The sequence below is a fragment of the Bombyx mori genome, chromosome 15 (genome assembly GCF_030269925.1).
Source record: "Bombyx mori chromosome 15, ASM3026992v2".
NCBI lineage: Eukaryota > Metazoa > Arthropoda > Insecta > Lepidoptera > Bombycidae > Bombyx > Bombyx mori.
The window spans coordinates 6,525,331-6,541,445 of NC_085121.1; the positions used below are offsets into that span (position 1 = coordinate 6,525,331).

The 16,115-nt window shown below is 35.2% G+C and overlaps 1 protein-coding gene across 3 annotated transcripts in view; it reads left to right on the forward strand.

The window, feature by feature from the left end:
• The window catches only part of LOC101742892 (formin-binding protein 1-like), a 53,586-nt gene extending 43,242 nt beyond the window's left edge, over positions 1-10,344 (forward strand). Inside the window, exons 9-15 of one of the 3 annotated variants that reach the window (XM_021349482.3) lie at positions 3,244-3,273; positions 5,071-5,169; positions 5,460-5,553; positions 5,983-6,139; positions 7,734-7,996; positions 8,874-9,046; positions 9,562-10,344. In XM_021349482.3, coding sequence (XP_021205157.1) covers positions 3,244-3,273; positions 5,071-5,169; positions 5,460-5,553; positions 5,983-6,139; positions 7,734-7,996; positions 8,874-9,043 — 813 coding nt within the window. In that variant the 3' untranslated portion in view covers positions 9,044-9,046; positions 9,562-10,344. The remainder of the gene's footprint in view (positions 1-3,243; positions 3,274-5,070; positions 5,170-5,459; positions 5,554-5,982; positions 6,140-7,733; positions 7,997-8,873; positions 9,047-9,561) is intronic. The other 2 variants (XM_021349483.2, XM_004928501.4) reach the window with 2 other exon arrangements.
• Positions 10,345-16,115: the final 5,771 nt, after the last annotated feature.

The following is a 16,115-nucleotide window of genomic DNA, read 5'->3' on the forward strand; positions in this document are numbered from 1 at the left end:
TAATATCTACCATTGTTCAGTTCCAAAAAAAAAACCGCAGTAGGGCTGGACCGACGACGAAAACTATGGTGTCTTCTTTTCTTTTCTTTTTAAGCAAATATTGTATTTTTATTGCACAATTATTACAATTAGTGTTCCAAAATAATTGAAAGTCGTTTTCTTCATGATACCTGTTGCTCAAACGTTACTTAGCTGAATACATGTATAAAAAAGTTAAAATATATATGTTTGATACTAACAAACTCACTACCTATGCTGATAGCCTTGAGAGGCTATTTCAGCTTCACCTTGACGTGTAGGTGAGCTCACGGGGCTCAAACCGGGAGTGTTGCTAACATTGACCCTAGCAAGAGCCGTGCTTCGCAGAATCTACCACCGGATCGGAAACGCGACCCACTGAGAAGATCCGGCGAGAAACTCAGTGGGCTGTGTGTGTCTATGGGTTAATGGGAAGGACTAATGCGGAATCGTCTTTGCATGCATTTTTAATTTTTATTCCGATCAAAGAATTTTTTATTCGTTAGTTAGTAGTTCGTTCTCGTTTCGCCTTGGAAAAACATTTCTGCACACCCTGTATAAACAGTTGGCAGTGCCGTCACCGACCTTGATTTGTGAGTTCGAAGTCATTGGTTCAGTATAAAATCGCCAATTTGGATAGTTTTCAAACTAGTATAAAATACCAAACTAAATAGAATACCTATCAAAATATGGATTATTCTGTTAAAATAATAAAGTAATGAATACTTTTGTGCCGACTAGTACTTAGGTAATTGTAGCCATAGTAATTATAAGTGCAAAAGTGTTTTTGTGGTTTGACCCTCTTTCAAGAAACAACGTTGGTACATTAGTTTCGAAGTACAAATTATATGCGGATGAAACTATTTCGCACTCCTAGTATAAAATAGAAAAAAAAAACTACTGCTTAAGAATTTCGATAGTAAAATTGTTATCGTCAAATAATTATACGCCTCTTAAGAATTTTCTGTTTGAGATACTAACCGATCGTAATTAAGTTAGAGATTTTTTCTTTATTTCATTATAAAGGTTGCTTGATGGTTTATGCTTTTAGAGCTTCGTCATGTTATTATCTATTATATTCATTTGGGTATGCACGTATACGTATAATATATAATAGTATATTTATAGTACATTTTTTTAAGGAATTTTGTGACCTGGTAACTAAGACCTTTAGGTCATGTCTTATTTTAATTTATATTCTTATTTTTATGAAAAATGATATAATGGAGTGAAGAGAAATGAAAATGATTAATTTGAGACATTAATCAAATGGGATGAAATAAAATGAAATGAGATGAGATAATATGGGATGAAATGTAATATGATCTCAGTAAAATGGTGGTCATTTACTGAGATTTTTTCAGTGGACTTTTTGGAGGATTCCGGGAAGTTACGTCCAGCGGCTTAGTTTCATTTTCACACATTTGTGCACTTTCACATATATTAACAGTTAATAAACCACCGTTATTACAAATTTAAACGTGAAGAAACACTAAATATACAAAATAAAACCAATCACACAACTTTACTCCTCGCGTTACCGCCAAAAAGTCCAGCTATAGTAAAGTAAAGTAAATCTTAACAGATTACAGTAAAGTACAATCTCAGCACTCAGCTGTGGACGCTAATCAATGTTATTGGTCTGTATAAATAAATCGTATGAAATTTATTTTTGTTACCAGTCTCAGTTTTACATCTAACTTGGAACACGAAACCTCAACAATCTCAAAAAAATTTTTTACAATCGAACAACAACTTTTGTTTTTTATTTAATACATTACTTATATAAATTATTATTGTACATCGGTTTGCTTACATTTGACCGACTGGGTTCGATTCCCACATCTGGTAAACATTGTTTGATGTATAGGTTTGTTTGCTCTTTCTTTAGGTGCTAATTATCTATATATGTATATATGTAATCTCTGGGACCGGATGACCGTGCGTGATTAGTTTCCAGCTGCTATTATTATTACATGGAATTTTAATTTATTAATACAACGTACGGGTTTTACGTGGGGGTACTAATTATGTTTTTTTTTTTCTTTATTTCAATCCCCGTACAATTCCTACCTCTAACACGGGTACAACACACGTTACGACGTATCGGTATGACGCGCTGCGGGCGGCTACGTTACTGATCTAATGGAAAACGTAAGTCGTCTCCGTCGATTGAATAGCACGAGCATGATGACTCACAAACTCACAATAAGATTAATTACGTACAACTGAACATCCTTGTTATATAAATCATACATTGGTGTTTCATTATCCTTGTTAACTTTGCAAACACGTTTTGTTTTTGTTTTACTGTAAATACTACGTAACCTAGACAAACCCTAGCTGAGAAGTTTTAGTCTCAATAAAGTAAATCAATAATCTAATAAATAGTAAAGTTGTAAATCACAGGCTCCCAAAGTCTTACTGTAACAACCACATTCTTAACACATTTTTTTCCTTGTAAAGTAATTATAACTATATACCTACTTAAAACTTCTTCGTTTTGAGTTTGAAATATTAGATGACTTTGAGAATAGCTGGTCTAAACGTACGATATAAATATAATACGTATATAGGTCCAAATTTTACGTAGTCCTAAACGAATAGAAATACTGGAATAAAGTCTGCAAATTAAAAAAAAAAGATTCAAAAATACCTACTGCAGAATTTTATATCAACAACAATAAGGGGTTTTCCTCTACTAATTAATAACTATAGTTTTTTTTTTCCTTTTTTTGTTTTTTTTTTTGCAATTAATATAATATATATTCTGAATATAAGTATTGTATTTTATGCCTTTGTTTATTTAATTTTATCTCGCTGTGTGCATAGTATCTATTGTTAGTATCGCTTTAATGAATATCGCCTTGGTGTTGCTCTATCATTTCAATTTAATACTTCGTTTCGACTGTGATCATAATATTCTAAGTACAGCTTGAAACGATGTCGGAAATCGGAAAATGTATTTTTTTAATGTTATAATTTAACTAAAAGCTTTTAATAAAAAAAATTCAATGCAATTTTATTACGTATGAGTTGAGAGTATATTATTTTTATTGAAAACGAATTTTATTATTTAAAGTTTGCTTTTTTTAAAATCGTTTTATATTTCCGACATCGGGTATTCACTGTACGTATACTCGTATCCTCTCATTTTGCCTAAGCCTAATATTTTTTGTTTGCCTCTCCTGCGCCTCGCTCCGCCGTCCTAACGATCTACCGTAGAAGATTGTCGAGGCGTGCAACTCTATAAAGGTCAGTCTTCGTTGGCGTGTTGATCTCTTGTGTTTCTGATTGTATTTTGTATTGACAAGAAACCAAAACATTCTGGTCTCAAATGAAATGTTTAGGTGAGTTTAATCTGATCGTATAATCGTAATTTTGATCGTCTCTTTAAAATTAATATCGATAATTAAATTAACGTTAATCGGAAACGAATAAAGAATGACACGACTGTTTGTTGCTTTTATGGAGGGCAGAGGTAAGGAGAACCGTCTCATATGGGAGGAGCTTGAAAAAGTGTCCCACTTTCAGCACTAAATAACAGTTCAAAAATCTTCCAGAATGGCGCTAGCATAGGCACAGGGTATGATATGAATTAAGCAGTTGTTAACTGATCAAAGTATGCTGAGTTAGGAAATTTAATATATTTAATGACTAGAGTAGTTAGTGACAATATAATATAAAAGACCTCACATGTTTACATAGTCCAAACTATTTTCGTCAATATAACCTAAAATTATTGTTGTGGTAAAACGTGGAGACATCGATTGCATTTTCTTATTAGCTTTAAATATTAAATACTTTTTGTGATTTTGTAGTGCTTACAGTTCTTTCGTTCTTTTTTATTTCTCTATCTTATTCTAATAACTTTCAGCGTCTTTTTTTAAATTTACCCGGTTGCGACTGTAGCGCCACCCTTATTTAGCAGATTTTAACGGACACTTTTTTACATACAGACGGTCCTCCTTACCTCTATACTCCATAGTTGCTTTGTGTTGCTTGGTTTTACCGCAGGGCTGCCACGGCTTTGATTATTATAGCGCACTACAGAATATTGATGTTCGTATACGTATTTTTTTTGGTCTTTTTAATTGTAATTACTACCTAACTAAATTGTTTACCCGTCTATATTATATACTGTATATAATATTATATAATGCAACAAAAATAAACGTGCTATATTGTGTGCTTCGACGTGAACAAAATGACGATAAAATAAATAAGAAAACGTCTATAGTTTAAGTGAGCGACGTTAAAACCTTTGGTACGATGCCTAAACTTAGGCCAACCAGACGAGATAATAAACGTAAACAAGCGGACCGTTACTGAGTTACATTGCGATAGCGAGGGATTATTATCTCTGTCCTTATCACTCATACGCGCAGTTATGGCGTCAGTTGGTCGACAACAGCTGTCGTTGTGTGTTTCGTGGTACAGGAAAGCACTGAGTACCGCAGTTGTCAACATTTGGTCCGCCATTTTGTGAACAAGTTCATTCATTCCTGTTTGGATTGCATTGGACAATTTTTATAGCAATATTGACAACATGATTGATAATACAATAGATAGTTTTATCATAAACACAGCTGACTCGGACTCTTCCGACGAATCATCTTTGTCTAGTACAGATGACAGCGATTAAAATTCGAACTTTGTAATAATTTATTGAAATTAAAATGTTTTTTACTCCTGAAACTTTGTTTACATTTTTTATCTCGTCTGGTTGGCCTTACTTTAGTTTAGTTTTAGTTTATACTTCGCGGGGTTATACTAAGATATGTTTGTGTTAACGTATTAATAATTTCAGGAGTCGTATAAAGAAATGTACATTCTCTTAATTGATATCACCTAAGGCGTGTTGATATATACAAAAAATTACTACAAGAGCGCTAATCTACTCTCATTTTGTAAAAGCGCGTATGAGCTACATGTGTGTTGTTCCTTTTTTTTTTAGATTAGCGTTGGTGTGAGGTTGCACTGTGCACGTTTCATTGGTTCTGTTTGAACACTTGCACTAATATTATTATTTTTTCATTTTGTATATTTCAGAACAACATGTCTACGGATGGAAAGGAGGACTATTCAGATTTGCCACCGAATCAAAAGAAAAAGAAACTTCAAGCTAAAGTACAAGAACTCAGTAAACAGGTACACGAAATGTTAATAGGGCCACCCACTTTGATATTCTCAATGAATATTCTATACTAACGAAATAAAGTAAGAAGGAAAGGAAAATAGTATGTACAAGGAATCTAATTTTGTGAACTGCCCCTATCTTTTGGCTTATTAAATTGAATATTACTAATTCCTTCCTCTCTGCCCTTTAAGATGTATTTAATATGACGAATAATATTCTCGAATCGTTTCGAAAGTTTTTGCATAGTGACGTCATAGTTTTGTGAACAACAAAAGTATTAATTAGTGAAAATAAAATTTAGGTTGCGCAAGAACAAGCCGCAATGGAAGGTCTTATGAAAATGAAAGGAGTGTACGAAATGAGCCCCGCGTTGGGTGATCCAATGACTGTAGAAGGTAATATACTAAAGTTGATCTAATGAAATTCCATCCGCGACATATTTCAATAGATTATGACTAAGTAAGAAATAATCACAAACTATTTAATTTACTGCTTTGCTAGTTTTGTCATGAAAATATGTAGGAGTTACTATAACATGTATTAAACTCATAAATAAATATGTTCCCGTTTTTTGCGTAAATATGCAATACAATTAAATTACAATCGCAAGAAATTAAACAAATAATTTACATGATGACCCGTTGTTTTGATATAACATTTTATTTTATCATTATTGTGCCCATGTAGGCAAACAAGTCTAGAGCCCATTTGATGGTGAGTGGTTACTGATGGTGTTTAATGAACACCAGCAATGCCAACGGCATAGCCAAGTCGCTGCCTGCCGCCTCACTGGATAATGTCGCTCATGAGATCACAATTTTTAGGTCAACTTAACGAATGCTGCGATAAATTGAAGAAACTTCGCTCGCAACTGAACAAGTTCGAGGAGCTCTTAGCCGAAGCGAACAGTCAAGTGAACGCGGCTAACTCGTTACACCCCGTCGCCAAGACTAATGGCGCGCCGCCCACGCAGGCTACAAGGTAAACGATACGGACGCCAGTTTTTTCTTTTTTTTTTTGACATGACAATGTCTTATAATTCGATGGAGCCGGCTGCACGCACGAAAAAACATGACTCATGAGGCGTTCCATTTAAGGCTTGAAGTGCAAGCGAGAGCGCGCAACACACCTCCGCGTTCGGCAGCGTTCGACGTCTGTCTCTCTCCTACTTGAGTGAGCGATGCATCCGCGTGGACAGCTGCTATACAATAATACATTTACATGTTTTCGTCAAGTATAAAGTTCAATGAAAAGTGAATGTGGTGTCAATTGTTTATAGCAACGATAATTGTGAAACCATTCCATCAGTATTTTCTTATGACGTTGTCACGACTTTACAGACAACCGATTTTTTTTTTCGTTGAAGGCATACTAGCATACGGCCTACCCCTTATGGTGAGTAGTTACCGTCGCCCATAGACGTCAGCAGTGCCAGGGCAGAGCTAAACCGCTGCCTACCGTTAAGTACACTCCACAAGCCTCGTGTTGCGTCTCATTTCTGATAGGTATCTTGAGGTGGCCAGGAAAATTAATAAATGCGTTTACTTATTTAACTACTAATTATATTGGTTTTAATTAGTTTACGTAAATAGAATTGACATGCGCGTGCATCTTTTTTCTTCGTGTATAATTTTTAAAATTTTGACAATTGGTGCCACTATGGCGTTTCCTAATTTGTTATTGGTTCGTGCGATATGACGTCATCGTTGCCCAATCACAGCTATCAATGTATGACGCGACGTTGAGTCGTTAACACCTCGTTTGCAGAAGGACATGTCATAGCGCTCGGGAAACACCGTGGAGGGGTAGCCTATTCTAAAGCCCGAAATAAATAAAATATAATCATAATTTATTATCAACCATTTGAGTGCTGAGCTGAGAGTTTCACTTTGCAGAAATTGCTAAAGGATTCTTGAAAAAAAGTACCTGATGAAAACCTTTAATTTTAACATTAAATTTAATGATAATAGATTTGAATTTGTTTCAATCGAATAAGCATAATAATTTGTTTGCATTACCTAATGGAAAAAATAAAAAGTGACGTTTTGTGAGACGTCATTTTTATTTGGACAACACACACTCGACGCATTTACCGACTTTATTTCTAGAGCCCATTGGATTCGCACATTCCATGCGTACTGTATGCACACATTACATCTTGTCACGATAGGCAGTAATATCACGAGAACAGATATTTTAATACATAAGATTTTAAAGATAAAACGTAACCTGTAAAGTCAAACAAAGTTGAGCATGAAATAGCATAATAATGTATGTCATCGTTAGAAAATTGCAGTTTTTACTCTAAAAATATAATGTGTAGCAAAGTCGAGTTGCCATAATTGGACCCCATAGACACAGCCCACTGAGTTTCTCGCCGGATCTTCTCAGTGGGTCGCGTTTCCGATCCGTTGGTAGGTTCTGCGAAGCACTGCTCTTGCTAAGGTCAGTGTTAGCATCACTCCGGTTTGAGCCCCGTGAGCTCACCTACTAGTTACGCTGAAATAGCCTCTCCAGGCTATTAGCTTAGGTAGAGAAAAAATAATAATAATATTTGGACTATCGTTTGTTCCAGTATCGGTTCGAACAGCGAGTCCCTGTCCCGCTCGGCGTCGGAGTCGTCTGTGAGTACGGGCACGGGCACGGGCGGAGGGGCGGGGGTGCGCGCGGCGGGAGGCTCGCCCGAGTCCGGCCTGGGCGGGGAGCTCGCCGCCGCACACACAGACCACGCCAACGGCGAGCACGACCAGGACGACCGCGAGTCCGACCTCGACTACTACTACTGCGAGCCCGACCTGCAACCCGTCGGCTACTGCAAGGCGCTTTATGCCTTCGAAGGTGAGCGTTGCCGTACATACCAATTTATATTTTTTATTAAGAGATTTTATGCCCCGGTAACTAAGACCTTTAGGTCAAGTCTTTATTTTAATCCTGAAAATGATGATATGAAGTGTAATGAAATGAAGTTGATTAATATGAAACATGGCATGAAATGAAATGAGATGAGATGATATGGTATGAAATATAATCTCAGTAAAATGGTGGTCATTTATTGAGAATTTTCTAGTGGATTTTTTTTGAGGATTCCGAGAATTGCCACGTTTGTGCGCTTTCACAGATACCAAAACTGTTAATAAACCACCGTTATTACGCATTTAAACTGAAGGAACACTAAATAGACAAAAAAAAATAAAAAATTGAAACAAAAAATTAAAGAAATTTAAATTCAACTAAAAAATGAAAAATAAATAATAGTTTAATAAAACTAAAAAACACGCTTTATATAAAATTCAACTAAAAATAGATAATAAATTTAAATTGAAAATAGTGTAAAAAATTTTTTTATTGTAAAATAAAAAAACATTTTTTAGTTGAATATCAATTTTTCATTTTTTTTTCAATTTAAAAAATGTATATAATTGAAAAAAAATTATTAATAATATATTTTTTAAGATTTTTTTAAATATTGAATTGTCATTGGTCCTCGATAAATCTACAAAGTCTGAATGAAGTCTGGCCGTTTAAAGTGGGTCAAAATCGCGTATAAAGAAGTCAGTTACAAACACAAAGATACATACAAGTGAAGCTAACATAAAGCGTGTAATAAAACAGATCACACAACTTCACTCCTCACGTTCCGCCATAAAGTCCCCACCATACCAACACTGTTCTATAAGCAAACATAGCGGCGCTCACGCCAGTTTCGGTTGTGCAGGTATCGGCAGCGGGTCCACGATGCGGATGGAGTGCGGCGAGCAGCTGCTGGTGCTGGAGACGGACGCGGGGGACGGCTGGACGCGCGTGCGCCGCAACCGCACCCGCGAGGAGGGGTTCGTGCCCACAACGTACATCGCGACCACGCTCTACTCCGACGCGCAACACTAGCCGGTCAGTTACATACACTCTACTTACATTTTTGTTATCAGTGTTGCCAGCATTCTGAATTCTCTCCCACTAAGACGTACAATCCATTCCACTAAAAAACCACTAACTCGCTCTGGTGGATTTTATTAAAAACACTAGCGACCCGCCCTCGCTTCGCTTCGGGAACATTAAATTTTAGTATTGATAGGCGAAGCCCGCCATGTTGCACGCGGTACGACAATAACTGCGGGTGACGCCGCGGGGTGAAGCTAGTCTAAAAAAAGTAGCCTAAGTTACTTCTTATATCATCAGCTACCTATTAGTGAAAGTGTCATCAAAATCGGTCCACCCGTTCTAGAGATTAGCCGGAACAAACAGACAGACAGATAAAAATTGTAAAAAATGTTTGGTGTATTTACCGTGTATATTTAACATAACTACATACTAACTTTTACGCTATTGAGAACGTTAGAAAACTCGCACTAAGCACACTGTATGCTCTAGTAATCCGTTAGTATGATGTGTTATGATGTTTCCAGGGACAGCAGCGCGCCCGAGTCAGATGACGTCACGCCGCCCTGGACACTTCACCGCGCCGGGAGAGCAAAAAGCCTTCTCTAATTATAACGTTCTCGTGGCCTATAATATAATAACACATATTTTTGCTATAATTTATCGTAATGAAAATGTTAGCATTATTTTTTTATCGTGCCCTTTGTATTCCAATATGTAACGGCGCCGAATAAGGACGTGAATGGACTAAAATCATAATAACATTCCATGATCTATTTATTGTGTATATTGTTGGTTATATTACATACATATTTTTCATGTATGATATATATACCGTATTAGGGTAATGTTAATTGTAATGTGTAACTCTCGTCTAGATTTTCATTGTGCCAGCCCTTTTTACATGTTAAGGTAATCTTTTGTACTTACGAATAGTTATTTTTGTTTGTTTGTTTTTTTTTTTATGTGATTCATCCTATGAAATTATAGCAAAAATAGTATGAAATGAACTCAAATGTGAAATGTAAAATATTTAAACTAATGTTGTTTATGTGAAACTATAGGACTTCATAAACTGACTTGAAAATGAGTATTGTAATATCCGATGTCACATAAAATAATTGTATAATGCTTATGTTATTACTAAATTTACGATTCTAGTTGTTAACGCTAGCTAAATGTCGCAATTAGCTAATGCTATTTTCTGAATATATGCTGTATGCGAGGAACGTATAGTTAATGTATTTATAAGTGGGGAAGGATGAATGAACGTGTATAATTTTTCTATAAAATAAAACTGTAAGAAGACATTTCGATTTTTATTTTTAAAGCTACAGAAGGGAAATCCGTCGCGTAGATTTATCCGCGTCGCTGGGCGTTAAAAGGTAATAAAAAAATCGTTTTTTATGTATTTGAACTGACCAAATAAAAAGACAAGTTGCATTAACTGTTTTTTATATATAATGAGTTTTCGGAGCTTTGGAACGTGCCCGTACCAAAAACATTGTCTAAGAGTTTTTATTGTGATTACTATATCGATACTTTGATAGTAGGTATTATAATGAACTTACAAAACGGCGATAAACTATTAAAAATATGAACAGAAAACGTATTTACTATAATAGCTAATATGTTTCACTGTCCCCAGTATATAAATATGAACAGAATTTGCTAGTCCGCTTGTAAAAACGAGATTGACGAAATCATCTCATACAATTCCTTGTAGCACTCCCCAGGGCCCTGAAACTGTCATAGGTACTTCAAGACAAATGTTTTTTGTATGGAAACTAGCACTCAGCTTGTTTCTACTGTAAATCAGTTGTGCATTCCGGTTCGTAGGATGTTACAGTTGCTCATCAATAGAATCGAGACTTTAATTCCATGTCTCATGGTAAATAAAAAATTGTGCGTTTCGAGAACCACATCAAGAACAAAATTCTTTCTAGAAAAAATCCATTATCTTTGTTCACTGATCGAATCTTCATAGTCGTATGTACACACATATACACTCATACGTAATGGACTCTAAAAATAAATAAAAGAGAGAAAGTAAGTGAGAAATTTGCATAGACGGTTTTTGACGGTTTTTAACGGTTTTTCGTTACGTGACGTTTTTATCAGCTAATCTGGGCAACGCAGGCTTTGAAGAATTCATTCCAAAAAACAAATGTAAATAATCTAGATATAAACGAAATATGTAGATAATAACTATTAGATTGGATCTGCCTATTTTAGCTACTGAGATACACAGGTAGTGAGCCGGAAAACCGCTTGAACAGTAGGTACGCTTTATGCTTGTCCAAAGTAAGCATTTTTAGATCAAGCGTAAAAATACCCTTCGACAGTAGCATGCTTGCATTGAATTGCATTACATTTACAAGAATTTCTGATGTTCCTTTCTAAAAGTCAACTAAGGCAACCTTGTGGAATTAATAACTTAATTATTATTAAGCTAAGTGACGGAATAAAATTACAATCGTGATGACAATAAATAGGACACGGTTAGAAACGACTTTATTTTTAATTAAGATCACCTATAAAAATATCTACATTTTTCTGAAATGTATCACGCTTTTGTGAGAAAACAATTTTCAACTAACGAAATATTCACGAAAATATTTGAAAATAAATTGATAACATTAAATTCCACGAAATGAAAGGAGCCGAATATTAGTTTCGTTCAGACTTACCGAGAGAACTTTGTTTTATGTTTTAAGGGATGTCTGAGGGTCTCAAAAGTTTTAAATACAAACTGGACGAGCTCTGATCTGGAAAATTTCAAAAAATTTAGAACATGAGTTTCAAGTTTAAGCGTTACGTAAGTTATACGAAATTCTAGGATCTTGTATTATTTCAATAGAATATTCTAGAGAGTAAATTTATCAACACTTTCACTCAAGTTTAACTGTGCACTTTTACACATGACTAAGCAAATTTGTAAACACGTATTTCCGAGTTCAAATCCGGCTATGTTACAAAGTTGAAAGAAAATGTACGACGGTAAAAATGTAAAACTTAATGACTTTTATGTGGATCACATTCTCCAGTATGTATCCAGACTAAAAGATACATATTTAAAATTCAAGAGCAACATTTTCTTTAATTTTCAAATAGATCTGAAAATCTCAGCGACTTTTTTAGTTTAAAGATCTCAGTGCATCAAGTAATTTAAAAATAAATACTTTTTTTATGGCTTAATCTGTTGCCAGGCCATTTCACTACTATGATCAAATAAATTTAAAATATTATATAAACATAAACTTTTAAATTTATTAGATAGTTAAGAGGTTGTGTATATATCTTTAAAGATAATATCTTTGTTTAAAGATATGATATATACAACAACATACACAACCTCTTATTTAACACTATTTACTTATCCTCATTGCTCATTATGTCTATTTGATTTTGCTAAAAAAAAAAAGTATAATTTGTGGTTCGCATGAGAGTCGAGGCAGTTAGTTACATTACGTTCGTTGCTCCATTGGCCGAGTGCTGCGCCTTCCGTGTCATGCCACGCAACTATTACATAATTCAGTAAGCATGTTGTATGATGGGATTAAATACTCTCGTTCATTGCTTGATTCGAACCAAATTACAGTACGTTTCATTGTTCAAAATGAACAATGTACATAGCTTGCGTAGGAATCCTCCTTTTGACGAAAGTGTGGGCTTCGTTTTATGTCTTAAGTTAAACGGGTTTTGCAGGAAATGCGGGCCGAACGCACGATCCCGAGGTTGGGGATTGAGCAAAGCTTTGAATGACTTTCGTTCCCGACTAGAATCGTCATTTATCGGCATCAATCACATTTAAATTAAAATTCCAAATATTTTTATTTTAATGCGCATTTACACCCTCCCTAATTGAAGTAAATGTACCTTGTGTTCGCAATAAGACTGGTTGAAATATTGAAATAAACATTTAGCATTACCTAATAACATTTAGCATCTGTTTAATTTAAAGATCAACGATGAGACAAGGCATTGCGTATGACGCTTTTTTTTTAGCCTAACATCATAAAATTAGTCACCCAAACTAAATATATAAGGTCGAAATATAAATAGTATTGTATACAACTGTCCTAGCTTTTGAATAGGAACGATCTGCAGCAGTTGCTCGCGCTGAGTTGAGAGACGTTCAGGCACTTGTTAGCAAACCCCTCCTCAAGTGAGTAAACCCTCGAGCTCGCCTGCCCGCTCCAATCCGTTGTGACTCATGTTAGGTACGTAGATAGGTACGTATTTACTTGGAAGAATTGTAGCTGCATTTGAACCCCGACATAGTTATATCGATCGACACAAATACACCGGGCGTCTAACACAAAATGAATACAAATATACAGACTACATACATATCTAAGTTACAATTAGTTATAATTAAGTTACAAATTATAATTTGCGTAATTACTGGCGGTAGGACATCTTGTGAGTCCGCGCGCGTGGGTACCAACCACCACCCTGCCTATTTCTGCCGTGAAGCAGTAATGCGTTTCGGTTTGAAGGGTGGGGCAGCCGTTGTAACTACCTATATACTTGAGACCTTAAAATTTATATCTCAAGGTGGGTGGCGCATTTACGTTGTGGATGTCTATGTGCTCCAGTAACCACTTAACACCAGGTGGGCTGTGAGCTCGTCCACCCATCTAAGCAATAAAAAAAGGTGAATATTGAAAAGAAACACAACATATGAAACATTAATTTGAATCAACGAGATTGAAATGTTTGCAAGAGAATAGTCTAAAATTATACAATAGAAACACTGGTTCGTACATGCTATTAAGTATGTAAAACACGCTAAACAAACTAACATGTCATACGCGATTATGTAAAACACTTAACTGTTTATATAATTGCTGATTGCTTGTAGGATTACATTTCTTTTTGTTAATGCATGTTCTATTGTTAATGGATGTTCTATTGTTATAGTGTATGCATGTTAGATATCGTTATGCTAGATATCCCAAAAGATATTGATGCCGCATTATTGACTGACCAATGAATGATTATGTCTGCTTCATGAAAAGTCAACAATTTAATCTTATAATAGATTATACCACCATGTCAGGAGTATTAATCTAAGGATCTCCCTTTTTCTTATTTGAATCTAATTTGACTAATTAAGATTTATTTCATTGTTTATTTATTATATTGGAAATAATGTTATTTTTGTAGTATTTTCTTTGGCTTTCGCGAGTCGTAGACTTAAGACTTAAAACTATTTTAATGGCTTAATGTCGCGTTTATTATTGTCATTCTTCATATTTCCAACGTTTTCAATATTTTACAGTTCTCGTGGTCACAAATGAATCAAGTAGCTTCATTACTGGTGGTAGGACCTCTTGTTAGTCCGCACGGGTACGTACCACAGCCCTGCCTATTTCTACCGTGAAGCAGTAACGCGTTTCGGTTTGAAGGGTGGGGCAGCCGTTGTACTGTAAAAACTGAGATATAGAACTCATGTCTCAAGGTAGGTGGCGACATTTACGTTGTAGATGTCTATAGGCTCCGGTAGCCGCTTAACGCCAGGCGGGCCGTGAGCTCGTCCACCGATCCAAGCAATAAAAAAAAAAAAATATTTTTTGGATGTGAACGTTTAGAGTAATAGAATGATATCGCCTGTGTCTGAGCATATTATCAATTATTAATGCAAAGATAATAATTCTGCTTACAGCATAATATTAATAGACCAAACCGTCGCCCGTTTTCCCCTTAAAAGGTTAATAAAAATGAAGTTGCCCATTTGACACCTCTTGGTCAATGTACGATATTGGCCAGACATAAAAAATTCAAACACGTTTCGGTTATCAAAGCTACTGAAATATTTACAATGAAAATAACTGCTTTTCCTTTTCGGGAAAAGGTTATTATTGAACCTTTACATTCCTTTCTAACAGTCTTCTCCTCACGTATTACGAAGGATCCCAAATCAACGGCCATTTTCTCCGACATATTTCTGCTTCCTATTTCTTCCTATCTTTTGTTCGAAGTCTAGGATGTTCCAATGTAATAGAGATTACATTGTCATGTATCAAGGTGAATGGCGAAACTCAATATATAATAAGCATCGGAGGTCATAAAGGTCCGATGCTTGTTTAAAACAGTTGAACTTTGAATCCATCTGCACTTATATACCCAAAAATTTGTATGAGCCTTGAACAAACTATAAAATACATTTTCCTTTCCTACAAATACTAAATCAAGGTTTAAATCACGAAGGGAATATTATAAAATATTAAAACCGAATTCCTAATATCCGGAACGAGAGCGGATTCATTGAATATTCCGCTGTGATTCAGTTGCTTTGCGACCGCAAACATTCCACCTCCGGATCTGGGCTCTCAACATGGAATTAATTCAAGACTAAGATAAAGAATTCTTATTATTCAGGTTGAATTCGAGGTATTCGAAAAATCTCTCCTTTCTAATTGGTATTTTATAAAGGTTACAAAGTTTGATTTGCTTTTTGTTTTTTTTTACACCCGCCAAACCCTGAACGCTGGCGTCAGCTATGATAGCATTCTAACTAATATGGCGCAGTGGAATGGTGTATTTGCTTAAGACGTTGAATACTAAGGGTCGGTAATTTGTCAGAGTTAAATATTGGGCGCTCGCGCTGTCATTGCGCTACGCATTATTATTCTAGTCTCTTTCATTCAGTTAAGGCAAAACTCAGCGACGCTTAATTAATTTTATTGTAAATAAGGGTTGTCACTTGAAATTTCATTTCATTTCAGTAAATTGTTAAATTGATAATAACTATATATTAATACGTGAAGCAAAAACTTTGTACTCCTTTTCACGAAAATTGCGCGGACGGAGGAGTATGAAATTTCCCACACTTATAGAGAATATAGAGAGGGAGTGCAGAGTGGCAATTTTTTTTAAATTACGCATCGTAAATACATTATGCACACTACCATGTATTTGACACACACACACGCATATATATTTATTGTTAAAATCTGTAGTCAACTCAATTTCACTAGATATATTAATATTGTTTGTCTTGATTATTATTTGTCTATAGTGTAGCATTGGCGAAATCTGTGATTATAGAGTTATAGTCTTTGACAATAGAACC